General features: G+C 42.5%; 1 protein-coding gene across 3 annotated transcripts in view; it reads right to left on the bottom strand.

Moving 5' to 3' along the window:
* Positions 1 to 22802, bottom strand: part of akap13 (A-kinase anchoring protein 13) — a 123827-nt gene that overhangs the window by 14340 nt on the left and 86685 nt on the right. For all 3 annotated transcript variants that reach the window (XM_030757781.1, XM_030757764.1, XM_030757772.1), the window contains 16 exons: positions 21017 to 21056; positions 20690 to 20801; positions 16801 to 16960; positions 14188 to 14255; positions 13997 to 14063; positions 13317 to 13467; positions 12896 to 13008; positions 12537 to 12683; positions 11450 to 11706; positions 10884 to 11009; positions 10254 to 10371; positions 6576 to 6824; positions 6414 to 6490; positions 3341 to 3522; positions 2201 to 2283; positions 1913 to 2101 (listed from right to left, as the gene is read on the bottom strand). In XM_030757781.1, coding sequence (XP_030613641.1) covers positions 1913 to 2101; positions 2201 to 2283; positions 3341 to 3522; positions 6414 to 6490; positions 6576 to 6824; positions 10254 to 10371; positions 10884 to 11009; positions 11450 to 11706; positions 12537 to 12683; positions 12896 to 13008; positions 13317 to 13467; positions 13997 to 14063; positions 14188 to 14255; positions 16801 to 16960; positions 20690 to 20801; positions 21017 to 21056 — 2139 coding nt within the window. The remainder of the gene's footprint in view (positions 1 to 1912; positions 2102 to 2200; positions 2284 to 3340; positions 3523 to 6413; positions 6491 to 6575; positions 6825 to 10253; positions 10372 to 10883; positions 11010 to 11449; positions 11707 to 12536; positions 12684 to 12895; positions 13009 to 13316; positions 13468 to 13996; positions 14064 to 14187; positions 14256 to 16800; positions 16961 to 20689; positions 20802 to 21016; positions 21057 to 22802) is intronic.

Genomic DNA, 22802 nt, shown 5'->3' on the forward strand with positions numbered 1-22802 from the left:
AAAACATATTTGATGAACAACGCTGCCAAAGCACCAAACAGAGCTGTAGTAAAATCTCAAAACACATCCCAACTCCTTTAATGTTTTCCACACATTAATATTTCTCTCTCAGGCTCCGCAGAGATCCAACTACCAAGCTAATTAATTTTAAAACAGGGCATGCCCTCATCGGATGAATTAACAAGTTTTCTTTACATACAAATAAGAACTCAAAAGTTTTACAGAACACTTTTGGTCCTTACATCAACACAGGTGATCAGAAACTGTCCACATTTCATTACAAACAATAAGGTGTCTTTACAGCAGACGTTTTTATGCCTCACACTGAGACACAAGTTTTGATTAATAAGTGAAATCAGCTGCGCGTTATGGGTGAGTGAGTCCTTTCTCTTCAATCAAAAGTCAGAATGCTTAACGTTGCAAGCATTTTGAGATGGGGAGCGCTTCAGTTTAAGATATATTATTTAATTGATTATGCAAAGATAATGCAAAGATATTATAACAAATTTCTATTAGTACTAACAGCACTAATCGCCCTGTTTCGCAGCGTCAGGACCCTTTTGGTGTTATAAGCACACTAAATGTCTTTGTTGTCCGAGACCGACTGCAAGTAGCCGCGGCCTGCAACATCCTCAGCCACCCTGAGATCACTTTTGATCACAAGGTGATTTCAGGTCACCTGGTGGGAAGCGACTCATCTCCGAACAGTCACAATCTGACTCGGACTGACTGCAGTCACTCTGAAGGACTGGTGAAGGTTTGCAAATAACTGCCATCTAATTTATAAACGCAGACAGATGACAGCAATCTGTCTGCTACACATGTCCCTGCAATAGGAGACCCAGCTCATTCCCCACTGGTTGTATTCTGGATATATTCCTATATAAAAGTGAGGTCACTGGTTGTCATTTTGCAGTTAAATCACCATCCTGCAGCAATTACATCAACATTTGCAGAAGAATTTCTGAGTTTCTGTTACAAATCTACGAGGTTCTGCCTGGACTCTGAATGTAAGTAGATGATGTGAATCTCTGTGCAAGTAAACAGCAACAGATTTGCAATTTTCACTGATTTATCACAATTAATCATCACATCATCAGAAGCAGCTCGTATGTTAGCAGACTTCCTCAGTCTTATGGCCATTTTATCGCTGTCCTGATGCACCACTGTCACTATGAAGATGGCAGCTGACTGTGAGGGGTCGCAGTCGTCCATGTCAAAGGCAACAAGATTGGCAGTTCCTTGCACACAGCTGCAATAATTTTGGTTGTGTCACTGTCTCCAGTCACCGTTTTTGCTAGTGTAACTGTAGCATACCCTCAGTTCACTGTATGTAAGAGATGGACCTGGCCATTAGGTCTAAAGAGTGAACCTGTTGTGGAAACGGACTAACCTGCAGTAAGCATTTCCCTGGTGAATATTTATTACACTAGTTTCAAGTCTTACTGAATACCTGATGTTCATTTTGTAACTTGCGGCGTTATTTAGAGTAAAACAGACAATAAAGCAGGCATTCATTTGGGAGTGGTTTGATTGACAGGTCGCTACAGGATGAGTCCTGTGGTTCTTTAATTAGATCTCAGAAGATGGTGAGAGCCAGAAACCTCAGTTTGAGCCTTTAAATACAGAACCTCACAATAATGGGTGAAGGGCGTCATGGTGGCCAGATCCTTTTTTTAAAATATGCAGTCTATGCTTTTAAGTCTGCCTATTTAATGAAATGTAAAAACATATACAGGCTAATGTGGTTTAAGATGTACTTCATGTTCAGATAGGGGTTGACAGACCCACTACAGTAGTAGTATAGTTCACACACCTCTCACTGTGTTCATTCTAATTTATTTCTAAGAATATGTAATGAATGATGCATCTACAGCACACATCTTAGAAACCCGCCTTTTCTCTGTCTTACCTTCCTGCAGGGCATCTTTCATGATGGATGCCCCCCCGGGCGGCTCCAGGTTGCAGGGCGACCTGAAGAAAGGTTGGACCTGCGGGCAGGCCTCCTCGCCTGGACTCGTGCCCTCCCACATCCCCCTGAAAAGCTGCACCTTCTCCTCCAGCAGAGACATGATTTCTGTATCCTTTTTCCTCAACAGTTCTGACCGGCAGAGACAGACAGAAAAACAGACGGTGAGAAATCCCAGCGAACGCACGTCTGCTTTCGATCGCGCAAACAAAACGAACAGGTTTCTCACACCTCTCATTTCCTTTGCTTTGGTCTCTAGCTGTCTCTTGTCATCTTCTGTCTCGCTAGGAATCCCTTCGTCCTCATCCTTCTCCCTGTCCAATAAAGGAAATAAGGATGATGTACAACATCCAGTAAATTAGACAAGATTAAAGACCAACAATCTGCATCACTTCCAGTGTCTGTGTCTACATTTAGAAGTGTTTAATCAATTAACTGTATGAAGATGAATTATTCACCAGAGTTTTGGTAATTAAAAACTTGTCATTTATAAGTTATTTATTACAGATATAGATATTATCAAAGAACAAATAACATGCATTTGGGGATTTCAGCTGTTTATAAATGTTTGCTTCATTTTTGTCTTTGTAAATTCAAAATCAGGGGACCCGTGTGACAAGGTGGGAAAAAATAAACCGTTTGAAAATCTTCACCTTGGGCTCTGAGACATTTTGAAATATTTTCATTTGCTTGTGACATTTTCCAGGCTTCTCAGAAAAAAAAAAACAAAAAAAAAAATGATTTGTGAAAATAACTATTAGCTTCCAGCCGATCTACAACCGATCAGCCCGTGCATCAATCCCACGGGACAACAGGAAACTCTGCCAAAAGTTTGAAGCATACGGTAATTTTAGTTAAAAAAAAAATCCAGAGCATCAGTTTTGTTTTTTCTCTCCATTCTTGCCAATAGCTTGATCTCAATTTGTGTTTTGACAGAAGTCAGACCGGGAGGGAGACAGAGTGCTAAATCTCTCCCTTTCCCACTGGGTGCATTCAAATAATCCTCTGCTTATAGTGAGCTGTCCTTGAAGCCAATCCAGTATTAGACTGTCCCTGAGTACATCCTATCCCCAGGTAGTGCTAATCCTCCTAACAGCACAGTGCTCTGTCTGGAGAACTGGGCTTGGTCTAACTCCTGGTTTACATCATAGATGCACTGGTGATGAACTCTAAGAGGGCCAGCCCTGAATGCAAAGTACAGTGAAGGCAGAGTTTCTTCTGCAGGAGAGGTAACAGGTTACAGTAAACGAGAAAAGATCAGGATCTAAGCTTGCAGAGTACAAAATGCAAAAGTACTTGGGTGCTAAGTATGTTACTATATTTAATCCCAGTATGTCCTAAAATAAAAACACTGACATGAATCCTACTCACATGGACTGCATGGCTTCCTGGATGAGTTGCATCCAGGTGTTGCGTTCTTCTTTTGAGCTGGCCAGAACCTCCATCATCTCCGGCTTCTCTATGCCCGCCGTGATGAGGAAGAGGCCGCGCTCTTCGTTAGCGACCTCCCTGACAATCAGCTTCTGCAGGGAGATCACGGTGGAGCGCTGGTCCTGGAGGGAGAGAGGCGACATGGGAGGAGAATGAAGGGAAAAAAAAAAGACAGAGAGAGAGAAAGAGAGAGATGACAGTGGGAGGGCCAGGGGGAAGAAAGGGGGAGGAGGGAAGACAAATGGTGAGGATTGGGGAAGAGGATGGGAAAGGCAGAAAGACGGGTGGGTTGAAGCACAAGAGAAAAGGAGGGGGAGGAAAAAAGATAATTGCAGGAGAAGAAAGGAAAGAGAAACAAAGACAAAAGGATGGAAAAAAGACCGCAGAATGAGTGAAGACTTCGGTGACATAAAGGGGAAAAATGGGGGGGGAAATAGAATAAAGAGAAAAGAAGAAGCCGAAGTGACATTCGGGCTAATTTTATGATTATCGTGGCTGTCAGCTGATTCACGGAGCCTCTGCTAACCTTGCATTCTTAAGCGTGCCAACACTGTAAAGCACATTTTAGTACACCACAAACCACTGCATCATTTCTCCTCGAACCAGTAAAACTCCAAAGCTTGTAACCACATCCCTACATTTTTTCCTGCAACCACTTGTCTGAGGTTTAAAGAATAGGTTGAGTTTTTTTTTTTCCCCGTGTGTTTGTCTTCCTGGTGTGACTACATTGTAAACAATAGGAAGAAAATCCACAGCGCACGTTCTGCAGTTTAAACCAAATCAAGTGAGTGTTTTAGAGGGAAGAAAATTCTTCAGTGCAGCTCATCAAATGGAACAGAAAGCTTGAGTTTGCACTAAAAAAACGCTCCACATCCAACATGAAGGGAGGCAATAATTCTTACAACAGTTACAGCAGCTACAAACGCGCAGTTTTGATGGGATACTTTTACAAAAAATACTGCGTGAACTGCAAAGGAATTACAGCCATTTTTATACACACTCAAACATAATTCAACAATTCACTCAAAGGCTTTTTCCCTGACACGTGTGAGCTATTTCTGTCACTTTTCACCAGTTCACCAGCAGAAACCTCTGCTGGAGGTTTCTTCCTGTTAAAGGGAGTTTTTCCTTTCCACTGTCACCAAGTGCTGCTCATAGGGGGTCGTTTTGACTGTTGGGTTTTCTCTGTATTATTGTAGGGTCTTTACCCACAATACAAAGCACCTTGAGGCGACAGTTTGTTGTGATTTGGCGCTATATAAATAAAATTGAATTGAATTGAATTGAATTAACTGGTGAAAGGACTGGAGAATAATCCAGGTGTGGTATTTGCATTCAGGAACTTTGGCTGCAAACCCACAACATGCAGTTGAAAGAGCTCGACTGCCATCTTTAAGCTGCAGAAACAAAACTAACCCATCACAGGGGGGGGGGGGGGCATTATCAGAGAGCAAATCAAGAGCTTCGGTGTGTTTAGAGGAGGACAAAAAAGAACACACGGGGAGCTCGGCTGCATAAAAAAGGCTCTGATGTCCACTGCGGATGATCACAGGATCCTTTCAATAGTAAAGAAAAGCAACCGAAGAGAAAGACCCACAAAACACAACTGAAGACGAGAACAGTAAAACCCTGGAAGAACATTACAGATGAAGCCTTTTCTTTGTGATGCTCGCTGGTTCCAGGCTTCAGGCAGTCACTGCCTCAAAAGGATTCTCCAAGTCTTTCACGCCCTGTTAATTTGTCCAATTACAATTGAATGTGAATTACAGTGGCAGCAGTTCCTTTTTTCCCCCCATCAATCCATGAGAAGAGAGCAGGAAATCACTTTAGCTTCTTGTTAATTTTTGGGCTGCCAGGTTTCAAGCTGTGGTCTGCAGACAGGAGCACACCCACTGCACCAATGAGCCAACAAGCTGGTAACACTGAATGCAACCAAAATAAAAGCTGATCGTTCCGACTGAGGAGGGAGACGGAGCCGAATGAGTGTTTACTGAGAGGCGTGCGGATGCGTTTCCTGAGAGACAGTTTCTGTTTTCAGAGAAGATCATTTGTGTTGTCATTTTGATGTTTGAATCTTCACGCCAGCAAAGATATGGAGCCACAGACAGCTCTTCAGAGAGTCCAATCTCAAAGTAATGAAGTAGGCAGGCTCAAATTTTGGAGAGAATTTCATGGTGGAAGGCTATGCTGTACAGCTCAAGTAAATATGATAAAAGATCTTTTTACTTTCCTTCATTTTTTTAAAAATGAAGCTTCCAAACATCGAGTTGTTCAGGCCTGTGAACGAGGCTGGGTAATACTCGCCTGTCTTAACCACAAGCCCGTATAAATAACAGCAGCTTGAATATGCTGAACACAAACATATGAAGCCAACTCTAAAATGTAAATTTTGTAACACAGGTCCAAATTTATCTGCTGAAAACATTTAGATTCCCCTCGTCTTTTTATTTATTTCCCTTTTTAGCTCTGCAGGTTTGTGTTCCCTCTCCTGTAGAGGTGGTGGTGATGATCTATGACCTGCTACAGTAGCCGCATGTACTCTTGTTGATCCACAGAACTGATGCCTATACTCTCAAAAACAAACCCTCTCCACATGGCTGCCATCCATTTCAAACCACATGTTATTCCCCTTTCTAATGTCAACAGCCCCAACTCAAACACGCCAGGCTTTTTTTCATTGATGGATGTGATTATTAAGCCACCGGCCTGCCTCTGTTTTCATTCCCCTTGATGCGAGTGTGAGACGGGGGGAGAGAGAGAGTGCCGTGCCATGAAACTGTGAGTCCTGTAAACACGGAAAAAACAGCTCAAAACTATATGATTTATCACAGCTGGGTTAGGAGCCCTGGGCCACATAAGCTTTATTAGGTGCAGCTAGCGTGCTAGCAAGAGGCAGGCATTATTGCACAATGGGAAAGCTAAGAAGGGCAGCTACTACTGACAGCAACAACAGTGGGAGAGGAAAATATGACAACATCATGTCTGGCAGCACTCGTGGGCTCTTTATACCTACCAGCATGGCAAAGACATATTTCTGATCTTTCTCTTGGAGGAAGACGAAGACGTCTGATAGGAGCAGAGCATGAACCTCTGAAAGAGCAGCAGAACAAAATCAGCTGTGGTTGGATAAGTTCAAATACATTAAAATTTAAGACTTTAATCTCCCACTCCTCACCCTTTAGTCTTCCCTGGGTGTTTTTCAGCTGTAGCGCTCCGTCGTGGATCAGCCGCCTCCTCAGCAGGTCCTCCCTGGCAAAAATTTGACCGTTCTTCATCATCATGATCGACTTGTTGTCCATGCGGCTGTGAAATTCCTTCAGGCGGCGTTTTTTCTCGTGTTCGTTCACCTTGCTGTCGACCGCTGCTATCACCTCCTTCACGAGTCGAATAGCCTCCGTCAGGTCAAAGTAGTCTTCGTCGCTCTCTGTGTTGGACATACGATGAGAGTTTAGGAAGTTCGTCCTATCTGAGATTACCAGAAGAATGTGATTTTAAACCAGCCGAGGTGAAAATGCAGCGCCATTACATCCGGTAGTTAAATGACTCCAATCTGACACACTTAACCCTGAGCGGCTCAGACAGCCGAGGTGGTGTTTAAGCACAGCAGACAATGAAGTGGCATTTCAGCATTTTAACCGGCTCTGCATTTCCACTCACTGCAGGAGTGTTGGAAACTTTTTTTTTTTTTTAATTTAAATGGTATTAGCTGGTCACAGTGAGTCACACATATTAATATGAAGTCATCTAAATTTATTTCTTCTATGTTTTTATTCTTCTACATGTCCATTAAAAAGTGTCTTCTAGTTTCTGGATGACTGACAGCAGTGACATTAGCATTAATCTTTATTTACAGCATGTATACATGGGGAGGTAGTAAAGTAAAAACCAACATAAAGTGTCTCAGTAAGGCGCTCAGCCAACACTTGCTGCCAGGACACCTTCAGTGGAGCTTTAACATCATGTCTGGGCCTTTCTGTGTGGAGTTTGCACCCCTACCCCCGCAAACCTGATAGGATAAGCGGAAGAAGATGGATGGATGGATGAACCTGAAAAACTTTTAACTGTCTAGACATTTTCACTCCCCTGTACTTAGGCTATCATGTGCACACCACAAATCTCAAACTGTAGTAATTGGTGACTTCACAGAGCCCTCCCGTGGGCTGAATTGGACCCTCTCCTCCAAGAGGACAAGTAAACTCAAGCCTTAACAGCACCCACTGCATATCAGAGCCAGCAGACTGGCCCTCACTGGGCCATGGGTTCAGTTTTTCCTTAAATGTACCATCAGTCTGTGTGTGTATATTTACTAACATTAGCTGCTGTCTGTAAGACAAGATGCTCCTATGCTCCTTACTCAATAAATCCAAATATTCAGATTATTTTCTTTGCAGCAGACTGGAGAAGAAAATTGATCCCATGTCCTTTGCATTATCTGCTAACTAGCTGCTGGCTATAGACTCATATGTAATGGATACGTACCTAATACATATCAAACTCAGCTTACGCTCAGCAGGAAAGAGACTAAGTGTGGAATTATTTCTGATGAACTCCATTTTTAATCAGTGTAGCTGTAAAAGCCATCTGGTTATCTAAATAAACTGCACACATAAAAGCCTTCATTAACTTGACAGAGGCTGAGTCGCTGTCAAGTGACTCAAGCTTAACATTTATTTATAGAAAAGTACTGGGGATTTTTTTTTTTAGACATAATAACAAGGAAGTAAAATATCGGGGTCTGCCGTGAGTCAGAAAACATGCAGTCCCTGCTGGGGGACTCTGAGGATTAGAGTACAGTCACAAGTGGCCTTCAGATGTGCAACATGAGGAAAACCCCAGTCAGAATGTCTCAAATGCACACTTGTTGCACTCCATATTACGCTCCTGAGTTTTGGACTCAGCATCCAACATCGTTCCCCAAAGTAGAATATTTTGCTCCTGCAGTGGTCGTCTGTTGGTGCTCCAAAGCACCAAAATATAATCTCAAACTGTGAGTCTACTGTGTCATTTCCTCTCAGTACACATCAGAGTTGGCAGGAGAGACTCTTCTTAAAGCACCTTGGGGATTAAGGCAGAGCTCCCCCATCCCACATAGAACTATAAACAGGCTTTGGGGAGGGATTAGAGAGAATGTACACGGTGGGAGGCCAGCTGACGAGAGCTGCTTTAAATCAGATATAAATATGGTGTGAAATATTCCAGCTCCTCCAAGTGTGCTTGATCTATTATCCTATAAACATCCATCCAGCACATGTCTCATTTTTCTCAAAATACACGAAACTGTGCGAGAAATTGTACTTTTCAGGACGTTTCCTAAAACAAGCGACACGCTGCTGTGGGCTGCTTCTGAGTGTACGAGCAGAGCTGAATGCTGGCAGAAAGAAATATTAATAATAAGGTACTCCAGGAGTGATTAATGTAGATAAATAGTTTAAATAAAATTTAAAATTGTGTAGAATGATGCAAGGAAAATATTAGATTGGTTTTCAAAAACTGCTTTCTAAAACTAAAAAAAAAAAAAAAAATCTGACTTACTTATCTCGCTATCTTACGATAAAATTCACACTTTTCTGTTGCACTGAGGTAGAGAAAGTGAAACTGAATATTTCTGGGATTAAGATTTAAGGTACTTCCACACAGGAAGCAATTAGCAGCGTTGTAGCCGAAATAACCGCTGCAGGTAAACGTTTCTCGTCTTCGAGGCAAAAGATTGAAGCTACTACCAAATGCAGGATAATCTGGATTGACATAAGAAAGGGTAGTAAATGCATTTTGGGGTTAATCTGTCTGCTAGCGGCAAACCTACAAGTCCAACTGTTGCACAGTTACTGAGATACTGAAAGGGTGACGGACAGACGGAAACGCGATCCTTGAGTGATCCTTAGACCAAATGGTATTCACTGGCGAACAGAAATTACATCAAACTTTCCCTCTGCACGTTATTCTAGAAACAATAATGTATGCAAGGAAGTTGCATAAGGTTTTGGGACCACTTTTTAAAATATGTGGAAGATTTTGAACTTGCAGAGTGTCAGCCAGAACACGAGACATTTCATCTCTCATCCGTACGTCTGCTTCCATTCTAAAAGCTGCTCTAAAAATAAGGTGACAACCCCACTAGTGTTAAATACGTGGTACCCTCCATCAACCTTTAGGACTGAAGAAGGTGAAACCTCTTCATGAACCTAAAAGGACGTCCAGCTGCCTCAAACTCAAGCGCTTAAAGCCTCGATCATACTTTCCGTGTCTGTGAGTCCGACACGTCCACATGACGTAAAATTTCATCATCAGACGGTGAATGCAAGGCTCCACGCGGATGTCTGCGTGCCTGCCTGTTTGTTGTGACTGCGTGGACTCGTCTACGGAGAATTTACATTACAGTGCACCAACTGCACATGTGAACTTCCAACGAATCATAACAGGAACGACCACTCGGCCGTCGGGTCTTCAGCCGTCCTTGTCTGCGCCTGCTTTGGTGGATAATCGAGGCTTATGAGCGCCATCGCCAGGATGGCAGAACCTACACAGGGACACAGGCTTGTTGTGGTTTTTAAGTGCATGAAAATATTTTTTTTTTTTATGTAGATTTTAATTTTGTCTGCTCATAGATTACCTCGTGTTGAACAGGAAGAGCAGTTTCCTGCTAGTTTGGTTGGTTTGTCTTTGTTATAGTTTCTTGATGTTGCTTTGCTTGTTTATGTAAAAAAATGTAATAACTACATTTAGTATATTTCACTGCATTTATCCTGCAGCAGCAGTCTGTGGGTATGCAGCATCTTTGAAATTAAAACCAGGCTCCTCCTTCTATTTCTACCACTTTCCTAGACACAGTAAAAAGGATGAACATGAAAATGACCTTTAGTGTGCTGCAGCAATCTCTGAATCAGCACAGGGTACTTCGTTATCCGCTGGGTCACGAGAAGGATGCATTCTGGGATGCCGAGCCTCCGCACAATGCTGCTGCTCATCTTTTTCTGAAAGAATAAACAAGAGGTGCTTTTAGTAAAACATGCCCACACACAACAGGTGGCAGGGTCTCACATAACCGGCGAGAAGCTGCAAAACTCATTTGCTCTGGAACAATACAGCAGTAGTACTCGAGATGGTGTTCATTGTTATTGTTTATGACGGCGAGCGCTGGTGCTTCCATAATAAAAAAATAAACAGCCTCGAGGGTAATATGGCTTTTATTCAAATGTCTCCAGCACATGCCCTGATTGAAATGAAGTGCAGATGCAAAATAATAAAAACTAAAAGGCAAGCAACGCAGAATAAGAGCAAGCTTTGTTTAACACTGCTTCAAGCTCTGCGTGCAAGAGAAAACAATGTCAGAGCGCGATTCAACAAACACAATCGTGTCTGGAAAGCCAGACATCCCGAAGAAAAATACGCTTTCATCAGAAAGCGTGAAAAGAGACTTCTGCATAGAGTTCATCTGCTACGCGACAGGCACTCGATGAAGCCGTGAGAGAAGTTTGATGCTTACTTTGACGAAGGCTTTGAAGCGTTTGTCTTTGGTCAGGAGGTCCTTGTGGAAGTTGACAGCTTCATTGTGGCGGCTGCAGAATCTTCCATAAACCCTCTTCATACTTTCACCATTTGATCCTGAAAACTAGAGACGGATTTGACGGATGTAAATGCACAAACACTCAGTGCTGGCACGGCAGAGCAAAAAAAAAGGACATAAAGGTTAAAAAGCGAGCGCTAATTTCAAAGTTTCAGAACTTCAAAAGCGCACTGAGACAAATGATTAGGATTTTGTGTATTTGACTCGGAGGTTGTGCAAATTTACTTTAGAGGTGTATGCTGAGGAGGGAACAAAACCATCAGCATTAGGGATTCAGATAGTTGACATTATATTACTTGGCATTAAGAACAGCTACCTTTTATTATAACAGCCATAAACACCCATGTATTCTGTTGATAATTTTACAGAAAAAAATGTCTCCTTTCTATAAAATATACAGGTTTTCTACACGACTAACAAAATCAAAGTAAAATCAACCATAAAGAAGAAAAGCGATTTAAGAACTAGCCCCTCCCTCCTCTCACCTGGCTAACCAGGATGTCTCCTATCCTGTTGATGACGAAGCCTCCTTCATAGACTCTTCCCTCCAGCTGGCTCTCCTTTTTCCTCTCCAGGAGGCGCAGCAGGTGCTGCGTGTGGAGCTCGAGCAGTTCATCTAGAATGGGGAACAGCTTCTCCAATGTCTGCTGCTCCAGCTGCACCTCCTTTTGCAGGCCTTTGCTGTACACTTCCGACATGATGCGCAGCGTCCGGACGTGATGCATCTCCGTCTGCATCAGCTCTGTGGGACACGAAGGGAAGTGACACTTGAGCCAGCATTGCATTCACTGACGTGTAACAACAGGTTTCACTGCTCAGAAAGAGAACAACTTCACTGGAACAGGAAAAGAAGGAGTCGGAAAAGGTAATAAGGAGGTTTTTCCAAAGCTTTCTGCAGACCTCCTCATGGTTTCAAACTACTGCAGCAATCTGTCTCTGTGCCATCTGCACTGATGTATCATAAGATGCCTGTAGAGACTCGTGCCTCCAGCAGGTACAAAAAAGAATTTGGACGTGCACAGCAAGCTGAAATGACAACGGCAAGCAAAAACCACCTGCTATTCAAAGACATCCACACCCTCCCCATATCGTACACAGAGTTTCAGAGCTCATAACCTGGTGTTGCAGGTCGCTGCATAGCTCGTATAAATAGGAATGCAACTAAAGTTTACTACAAACAGATTGAAATCAAAGGCTTGAGTTAGCTCAGGAACATTAACAGTATCTCAGTGCGTGCTGTGTTTAAATCAGCTAAATCTGTAATAGACCACAGAGACTGGCAGATGCACTTCCCAGTTAAAATACTGTAGGCCCACCATTAAACAAATTCCAACATGAAATTAACAGTGACACAGGTGTTTGTTTAACCCTGTTAATAATCTTGGGCCATAAATGGGCCTGACCAGCTGCTTTCTTTCTTTCTGACACAAAAGAAGCGGCAAAGCTGAGAATAAGCGTGATTAAAGAAAATCGTGCTACTCCACTTAGCCACTTGATAATGGCGAACTTGATAACTTCGCCATTATCAAGTTAATCAAAGTCACTGCAGTGAGCGTCTTATGTGGTGATTACCGTAGATGACATCTTGTCTCTTCACCAGCTCTTTGTCCAGCTGCTGCAGATACTGCTGATCCACGCCTAAACTCCACGAGTCCGCTTCCAGCTCTTTGACCTCTGCCTCAAACTCCCCCATCAGCTGCCCGTCCATCATTTCTGTTCCTGAGTCAAAGACACAGCCGGAATTCATAAAACTAACTTGCAGCTTGCAGGTGAGAGGCATGGATAAACAACATTAAGTTTCTGTTTGGTATAGTATATCCATTAATCATTTATTTATTACAAATAATTATTTTCTCATATTAAACTAGCCTAGATTAAAAAAATGCAAAAAAAAAAAGACTGCGTGCGTGCACGTGCATGTGTTTATTAACCTTCATCAGTAAGTGATTCCATGGATTCTGTGACCTGGTTGGTTCTGTTGAGCGAGTCAGTGGACTGAGAGAGATACCGCAGACCTTTAATGGGCATCTCGTCAAACACCGGACTGAATGGAGACATGATAATAACGGTTGCATTAATAATGTTGTTTTCATAACAGGCCATAAGCACAGAGACCCACATATCTGCTTAAACACACTGTGCAGGGTTTAAATAATGTGTTAACAAATCAAAAAAGGCAATTAACACAGAAAAGAAAACTATTAAAAATGGATTAGATACAGAGACATTTTATTCCATTAACAAACACACACACACACACACACACACACACACACACACACACACACACACACACACACACACACACACACACACACACACACACACACACACACACACAGGGCAGCTCACCCAGCGATGTTGCTTATTGAGAGACTCTTGGAGAGGTTGTTTCCAGTGAAAGTCATGATGCTGGTGTGTCTCCGTGACGATGGGATCATCAGGGAAGAATGGTCTTCAGGGGACAAGATGGCCGACCAGGGTCGCTCCTTCGTCGCACCAGCTGGACCAGAGGAAAAGTTGCATTGCAGCAGTTACACCTTCCAAAAACTCCAGCGAATCCTGAAAGGAGCTTTGAGGGACACCTGTGTACGCCCTCTTTCTTTGACTCGACTACATTTATATTTTCTACACGTTTCAATCCTGCATTTCATTCATCGTTTTTTAAGAAAAAAAAAATCTAAAAGGACTACAGGACTTGTTCAGGGGGCTCTTATAAATCAAGCTTCTCTGATGACTTTGGGGGCAAAGACTGACTTTTTGGGGGCCCTGGTATATCCAGTAGCTTCTGTTTCATGAGAAGTCATTGACTAAAACTGCTGATGAATTTAAAAAGCTGAATCATTGACAGAAGGCGATGGTGTCAAGACTGTATTTTGGCAAGTAAGTAATTATAAAAACAAAATAAATGTGCACAAAAAAACCCTTCAGTCTCCTTTCATTAGGGCTTCAGAGAGCTTTGGTGAGAAATCTGCAAAAATAATTACTGGCTGTGGTGATTGCGTAGGCGACTGTGTAGGTTTGACACTCACATTTGTTCCTCATCGTTACTGTAGGAAATGAGGCTGAATCCGGTACTGCAAACTGCTGCTTGGGCAACTAAACAGAGAATCAGCAAACAAAAGCATAAATGAAAAAATAAATAAAAAAAAAATCAATATTGGCTTCAGGACAGCAGAGTACTACAGAATCAGTGGAGGAATAACTGCGAGGGAAGCTGTACCTTCATCTTCACCTTGGCACAAACAGGCAGGCTGTCTCTGCAGCCCTTGTGGACGGAAGCATTGCAGTCTGGGGGGAAAAAAAAAAAAGGAGTGAATACTGTTAGCCTGATGATGATGGTGGTGGTGGTGGTGGTGGTGGTGGGGCCTGTGAGGGTGTGTGGAAAAGTGGGGGCTAGAAAATCTGACTGGTTTTCATAGCCAGCCAGGAAACTCCACCAGCCTGCTAATGAAAGCCAGACTTGAGCAAAGCATGTGATGCAATCGCCGTGTAATACTGCTCGTGGACAAAAGGGGGAAAAAATAGATATGACACAAACGCACGTAACCACCGAACTGCATGGGAAAATTTCAATCATGTAAACATTTTCAAATCACCGTTTGGGAACAAAGGTCATTATTTAAGATTGCTGAAATGCGATCTGCTCTGCAGGCTGATCGGGGAGCTTAGTCCACCAAGGACTCAAATTCTCAGTTTTTCCTACTCTACAATCTTCATTTTTAGCCTACCTAACAGACACGTTGCACAAGTGAAACCCACAAACGCACTATCAGACGCAGTCATCCAAGCTAAGGCGCAGACAGCATTTCGCTTCCTGGGATGAAATTAACAGCCGCTCTCAGTCGGGGTGAGAATATAACACCGTGCAACTCAGAAAGGCAGCAACACTGTCAGGACTGGGGGGGGGGGAATCGCATGGAAATGTGTTGCTGTAAAAAATATTTGCATTAAAGTCGAAGATTATGCTATGCATCAAAGCACCTTTATTTCCTGCAGTGATTTTTTTCATACCTCTTTCTCCTCTGGGTTTTATTGGGTATTTTACTGCTTTCTGGTGACGTCTGACTAAGACCAGCTAATCTGAGACAAAGGATCTCTGTGTTTGTCTGCTGAATGGACACCGGCCAGAGTACAAACCTCCTTCACACTGTCTGTGGCTCTAACAATCCGAACCAGACCGACTGAATATAACAGGGGCTGTTTTTGCCAGTCTGAAGTATCTGAGACAGATTGTGGGCATAAAGAGGGCCGCTGTGATCCATCGCAGAGCTCGTTTCTCCTTTTTAGGCTTTTTCTGGGGTTGCGCCAAAGGCTTGTGCAATAAACTACAACCTCTTTAGGGCTGCCTCTGCTGTATAAAAAAAACAATGCAAAAAAACACTTTTGTCTGTAGTAAAAGTCTGACTGGACTGCATTAGAAGCAGATCTTTAGAGTTTCATGGCAGTCCTACAGCTAACTGCTAATCCAAAGTTCAGGAGGGATTGTAGGTCTTTTTTTGGTGTTTCATGTTTTCTTGTAATGACTGTTATAATCCAATAAAGTCATTCTGTTTCCCTTTTAATTAAACATTTTGATTTAGTGTCCAAATGTACTCACTGAGCCTTTACTGGTGGCATTTTCTCTTTCACTGCTCGTGCAGTTCCTGTTAATGAGCTACGCGAGCTTACAGATATTGCCTAAACACGTCACATGCAGGAAATCTGCTGTGAAAGCTAACAGATATAAACATAAAACTACAGTCCTGAAAACAATCACCGAACACATGTTTTGTGTCGCTGCTAATGAACACAAAATGCAAGAAGCCTGAGGAGTCGAGCTAATGCTGAAAAGCTCCCTTTAATTTATACAGAAACATTATTTTCTCACTATGGCAAATATGTGTGTGCATAATGCAGGCTGCGGTCCACCTATGTGAAACACTGGTAACAGGAAACAACTTTTAGCCAAGCAGCAATCTCCAAAAGCGAGACACCCCACATAAAATCCCATTTTAAAATGCCCGACTTCAGCTATGAAAATGAACAAAAAAGTTATAAAGTTGGCTGCTTTAACTGACAGGTGTGCCGACATGTGCAGCTTCGGCTGGCAGTTGTGCGCTCGGCTTTTTCTTAAAATGATCTGACAAAAAAAAAATAAAAATATGGTCTGCTGTGTGCTACAGTCTGCCCAACAAGTCTGTGCTCCATTTTTGGCAAGAGAAATTCTACATTGTATAAATCTGGTACTCCGCACTAATTAGCAGCCATTTGTGTCTGTGTGTGTTTGTGAATACAGCTTGCTAACCAAACTAGCTGCTGTTAGCTGATAACTTTATTGTCCAAATATGGTCACTTCTGCTTCCAGCAGCATGATGGTACTAAAATGATAACAATGAGGCTTCAAGATGCAGAATCCAAAAACACAAACAAAAACAAAAACAAAAACAAAAACAGTGGGTTACCCCATAATGGCTGCATTCATCATTTAAATACAGTCTGTGCTTTTAGCCAAAACATGAGAATCACTCATTGAAACAACCTTAAAGTCAGCACTGCTCTTACTCAAGTCTTCAGCAACATGTATAAGAAGTGTGAAGTGGATCAGACGAACCGTTGTGGAGAAAAAAAGGTGAAGAAGAAACATACAGAGATTCCTGGATTATTAATGAAATATCTTTTTAGTTCCTCTCGGTATGTTCAGCATTGTGTTTCAAAAGGACTCGCAGCTTAGCGTGTTTTAAGATTAAATTACATTCCTCTAATAAAATGATAAAAAGGTTATTATGATTTAAAGCTACAGGAACCCTGTAGAAAACAAAACAAAACAAAAAAAGAAATGAACAAAGTTACTTACATGTGCAAGAGAAAGCATCCTTGCTGCTGAAACCCTTATTGCACTGGGCGCACTGGGCGGCCTGGTTCGGGCCGACTGGTGTAAAAACGTGACCATTCACGGTCTTCTTGTCCTTCTCCTTGCCTTCCTTGTCCTTCTCCTTCTTGTCTCGCTCTTTTTCCTTCACAAACAGAAATTAATTAGTTAAGAAGATAACCCAACCTTGAACTCCCATAATTGCTTCAACTTTGCCATCCAATTAGAAGTTTAGAAGTGAAGTGTGGTGACGTGTAGCGTGCACCAACATACCAGACACTGACAAAACGTTTCACCATCGGGCCGGTTGCTTATGTTCAACTGCAATCTGAACCCTGCAGAGTAACATTATTGCTCGGATGTACTCCGCAGCAGGAGTGTTTGCATATTAAGTGACGCATTATTTATCCTGACAACAAATTGTCTCATTAAGGAACTGTTTTAAATGTTTTTCAGACACTTTTTTTTTTTTTCCCCTGAGGTGAGACAGAGGACTCAGAAGAAGGGCAGCATATTTTCATATTACATATTCTTTTGGTTTCTCAGAAACTGGAATGCTACTATTAAAACCTCTTGTGAAGAATGAGACACTTCTGCAGGATGCATGACTGCTGAGGGAGACACACTGTCTGGGAATCACTTCTACGACCTTTCCGCAACAGGGCGGGCTTTCTGCTGCCTCTGCATTAATGGATGAGATCGTCCTCAGCAGCTGGTCATCTCTGTACGCTGAGATGAATCACAATCCCATAAAGTGATGCAGAGAAGAACAGAGCTCTTGTTCTCTTGGATTTACATCACAGAGCCTCCACCCAAACCCAGAGGAAATGGGAAAATGCAGTTTTCCAGCTCATTTTAATGACGAGCCCTGGGCCTCTTGGTTTGAGGGCACCACAAAGCTCTGACATACTAGAGCTCATTTGGTTCAAGATACCAAAGGCCTGACTGGCCCACACTATGTTTCAGAGCCATTACAACACACAGCTTTCATTCTCACTTCCTGCAACAACTGTCTAACCAACAGTGAGCCACAGTGAAAAGCCCTAAAAAAGAATCCTTCGTGGCAGCAGGAATACTTGTTTGATATTATGCCTGTTTATGTCTGAAAAATACAAAAAGCAGCAGTTCAGTGTATTGGAAGAAGATGACTCTCAGTGCTCTTTGTTTTGGCTGCGAGCATACACAACAGGAGAAGTAATCACATATGACATCTAAACCAGAGATTTAAACAAAAAGACATTCCAGTAAAACACACTGTTAACGGGCAATGACTTCACTGGAAAAACACATCAGCCCAGAGGGAAAACACCAGCCCCCTTTTAACATGATATTGTGACAGTCTCTTTCAGTACAATTCGACTGGGAAACCAGAGCACTGTGTTAGCCTACCTCCAGCCAACCCTTCCATTTCAGCGAGAAGCCACGGCTCCCTGGGAAACTCCTGTACAACATCCCTGGCGGCGGCTGAGCGGCTGAAGCTACTGCGAGCACCGAGGCTCCATCAGGAAGGCTGCGAATGAGGAAGTGACTGGCCTGCTACGGGGGGTGCTGTTTGTGCAATGGCCCTTCAGCCTGATACAGACATGGTGACAAAACTGCACAAACAAGATCCCCTTCCAGAACAGTCACACTTTCGCTGTTTCACTTAAAGAGGAAGATGCAAATTCTTCTCCTTAAAACTGGCTCTGGTTTAGTTTTGGATTTAATCTAATAATAGATCAGAGATGAGCCAATAGAGACTCAGCAAGACTATTTTGAACTTCAAAATTTTACTGGTGGCCAATAACTTTGACCTCTGACAGGGAGCGATGAGCTGCCGGCTGTGGGAAGCTTCTTCGCAATCCTGTCGCTTTAAAAGCAAAGTGATGGCTGAGGTTAGAGGGGAGATTTTTAAACCACCAACTCCGCCTTCCTGTTTTACTTCCTGTTCACCCTCCGGTGTCTCTTTGCAAAGGCTGCACACTTACAGGAAGCACACAAACATTTCACTTCCCAAACAGAAATAATAACTCTGCGCTAATTTCAGAAATTTAAATGCACGCTTCATGATCACAGCAGTTATTTATAGTTGAAGTATTTATCATTTTCTATCCGGTACTTTCAAGCAGCATCTAACACCAGTTTCTGATGACAAAATAAACCACAATAGAAGCACAAAGATAGGATAGCTGTCACTCCTAAAATTTCAAATGAGCATCCGAGGGCCTTGTAAATTGTAAATGCACTACAATGATTTCCATACTTTTACTGAAAGTAAAAACAACAGCTTCAGCACTGTTGACATATCTACCAGGCATCTATTGTTATCTGATAGAAACTAAATGAATACTATTGTCAGTATGTACTATGTTCCCATAGGACGAGTATGAGAAAGCGGACTTTGACCACACCTTACAATAGAAGCTAATCTCTCTGAGAAGACACTGCTGTGAGGTGCTGGGAAATCTGAGTGAGGGAAGTTGCATGTAACACTTGCGTTAAAGCAAGTCACACAAAGTGCTTTCAGAACAGAGGGGTCTTTTCATAGCTCTAACTTTTAGAGGAAGTCTGCCATCTTTCGTGTTTGCATTGCATGAAAGACCATCAGAGTTCTCAGAGCTTTATTTGTCTCTTCTTTTTTTTTTTTAGGGCCTTCTTTATGGTAGATCCTCCAGCAGAACGGGAACCTCTGACTGACACAAGTGTGCCGTCTAAACGTAAGCATGCATTGCAAAATGGCAAACGTCATGTTCTTAAAACAAACATGTGAACATTAGCAGAGCCATTACAGAAGAACCCTGACATCCGCTGTGAAAATAACAAGTCCAGGCTTTATTAAGCCTTTAAGCAACGAAGGAAATCAAACATGACCTTAGAGCAAAATAACAGCATTTCCTCTCAGCTTTTTCACACAGAGTGAAACCATGTAGAGAGAAAATGATGATCCCAAAAAAAGGCTTCCAAGAAAGTAAAAGACACAGCAACCGAAGCGAAGCTGACCTGGTTTGGTTTCGTTAACCTTGGCTACAGACGTGCATTTGCTTGTAGAGTGGACAGAAAGGATTTGTTAAGCCTAGTTTATGGCCAGCTGTGTGCACGCAGACTGTAATGTTACCAAAGTCCAGCACCACTGATCATGATAGGTGTCCCAAAAAAATATCACCAGGGCCGGTAAAAAAAACAAACAAAAAAAAAAAAAAACTCAGAACAAGAAGCAAAAAAAGTCTCATCTCCGTCTGTATAATCTGAGAATCTCTGAGCTCCTGGACTGATACGTCATTGAAACGGGGCTGAAGAACATGACCGTACAATCAGGAGGTGCACAAGAACCTGAAACACCAGCAAAGCACGATGCACGCCAGCAGCTGTGACGCCAATACTGGCTCACGCCCCTACGCATAAACCAGGCTTTAATTGATTTGTTATGATGAAACCCGCAACAGCACACACACACACACACACACAGCATGCTCAAACTTATTGTTGTGGTTGTAGCTTTGTTGTTGCTATGCCAATGGCTAGCCAGCTAATACGTCACACTCCCACCGGCAGTGCCAATGCAAACAGAACGTATGTCGTTCTTAAGGTACCACACCCAGAACTGTTCAGCCCAGAACCGCCTATAACGGCCCTGCTATGAGACTGCAGCTGCTCAGGGACCCACAGAAAAAAAAAAAAAAACCTAAAGGTTCATCAATGTGTGAATATTTCAAAACTTTGGTTTTGTATTAATCGCTCATTGCTTCAGAGGCATACATTTTCGAGGACGCGGCTACAGAAGGTGGCTGATTTTTGATTGACCTGCAATAATGAGTAGACTCCAGTAAAGTGCAGTAAAAACAAGAACCCTGTCACAGTTTTGATAACAAGCATCAAAAACATAATGTTCCCTCACTCTGGTCTTCTTGTACATCTTGTTCTTGAGGTAGCTGAAGGTCCGGCCGACTTTTGTCACGCTCTTTCCCTCAGTGTCGCTCCTCAAAGGCCCGGGCTCCTCTTCTGATATACTGGAACACACAAACAGGTAATCTCCAACAGCTGCGTTCATAAAGCAAACCCGTTAACACATTCTGGAATGGTTCTTTGCAGCGCCATAAAGGTCCCATGGAATCATCTGACTGCTTCTCCACACTGCTCTTTATGGGACTATAAAAGGTCCTTGAAGCAGTGAGAGCCTTAACAACAATTTTCTGGTAATGTGTATGGGCAGGATTGGACTGACCTGTATGCTAGTGACCCAGAGGTGCTGGAAAACCTCATACCTGGAAAGAAATGAGAGGCAGTGAGTGGAAGGACAAAAGCACAAGAGCTCCTAAAAAGCGTTGTTTCAGGTGGAACTCCTTCTTCTGCCCTGTATATAAAATCTCTGCTCAGGGGCTGACCACACAAGCCAGCAGGTTTTCTTATTGTCCCTGATTATACAGTAAGTTAACCTCACTGACTTAATGGTTAAGAAACCATTCTGTTGACCAGAAAGCTGTCAGTTCACATCCTGACTGCAAGGATTTGGAAGAGTAAGCTACAGAATTGAGTCCATAAAGGTTAATATGTAACCTTTAGGCTCGTAGAGCTGCGTGACAACTAAATGACACGAGGAGATGAGGCCAATAGCTGGTCACATATATATGAATGAAAAAAATATTTCATATGCAGAAAGTTGCGTTAAAAGCAAAGGTTCTTTTTTTGGCATGCCCCACTTAAAAAGCCAAAAGACTTTCATGGCCCTCAACCCCCCCAATTTTAAGTAAGAATTAACAATAAAAATGGATTCAGTTATAATTTTAGTGAAATAAAGATCTGCACAATCATACGAGCATCACCGGATGTCACTCGGATCTTGTTTGTTGATCGTATTTGCTACTTTGCCCTGGTTGCTAAGACCTCACCTGCTCTGTGCCCCACACTGTGAGAACAACAAGCTTTAAAGAAGCTAAACTGCTCCGTTTTGAGACGGGGGATAAAATGAGGGGCTGCAGATGTGATAAATACAGATTGTTTCAACTGTGAATCAAGCAAAGCTACTGTAGTACAGTCCAGGACTAAAATTAGAGAGTTTGAAATGATATAATAGGTCTGCATTAAAGGCTGCTGGACGGATAATGACTAAAAGCCTATCACACGAAGCTATGCTGGGTGCAGCTCCTCTCAGCCTCCTCTGTTGTTGAAAATTTAGGGTTTCTGGCTTCAGTAACAGCCAGAAAATTTGTGTTTTTCAATTAATCTCTGACCTAACTGAATTTTAATCTGAAAAATCATTAAAAAAAACTAAAGCGTGTAATCAAAGCATAAACGGCACGCTGTGCCAAACGCTAAGCACAGAGTCAAAACATAAGGCGTGCATCTTTTCTAGGGAGCAATCTGCTTCCTTCTAAACAATCATTCCTACCAATATGCAGACGGGCATGAAAATACAAAACCCAAAACAGGATAATGAGGACAAAGTCTCGGCCTGCCAAGGAGACAGAGAAGAGTGTTAATGGAAATATCGCACAGGTAAGAAAAGGCTCGGCGTCTTTGACTAAAGGCGACAGGCTCATATTTATCTGCAGGGAAGAAAGGGTTTCCTCAGTTCACCTCGAGTGTTTATGATCATTCTCCTCCTCTTTCTCTGGTAATTGTGTTTCAGTTTTTGCAAAGACTCTGAAGTAAGCTTAGTTTATATAAAGGTCATCCAATTCCTGCGCCGCATCAGGGACACAAGAAGCCGAGGTCTTATTTATTGCTGTCAACATGGATTATTATTTAAACACAATGCTGCCTAGGTGAAAGGTGGCTTTCTACACCAGCAATTTGCCTACAAGCATTTTCTAATTGCACTCTGAAAGTGGATTAATATCAGCAGCAATTAGAAGCTTCCTCGTGACAAGTTTGTTGTGGCTGCAGGTTTGGGCTTTATTGGCCTTCAGCATTTATTTCACCTTTAATTAATATCCCGTTTCTGCGAAAGCATCAGTTCTACAGGGAATACTCGCTCAGTGCCAAACCGTGTAAATCAAAAGATTTTAACA

Source organism: Archocentrus centrarchus, chromosome 3, assembly GCF_007364275.1.
Source record: "Archocentrus centrarchus isolate MPI-CPG fArcCen1 chromosome 3, fArcCen1, whole genome shotgun sequence".
Classification (NCBI taxonomy): Eukaryota; Metazoa; Chordata; class Actinopteri; order Cichliformes; family Cichlidae; genus Archocentrus; species Archocentrus centrarchus.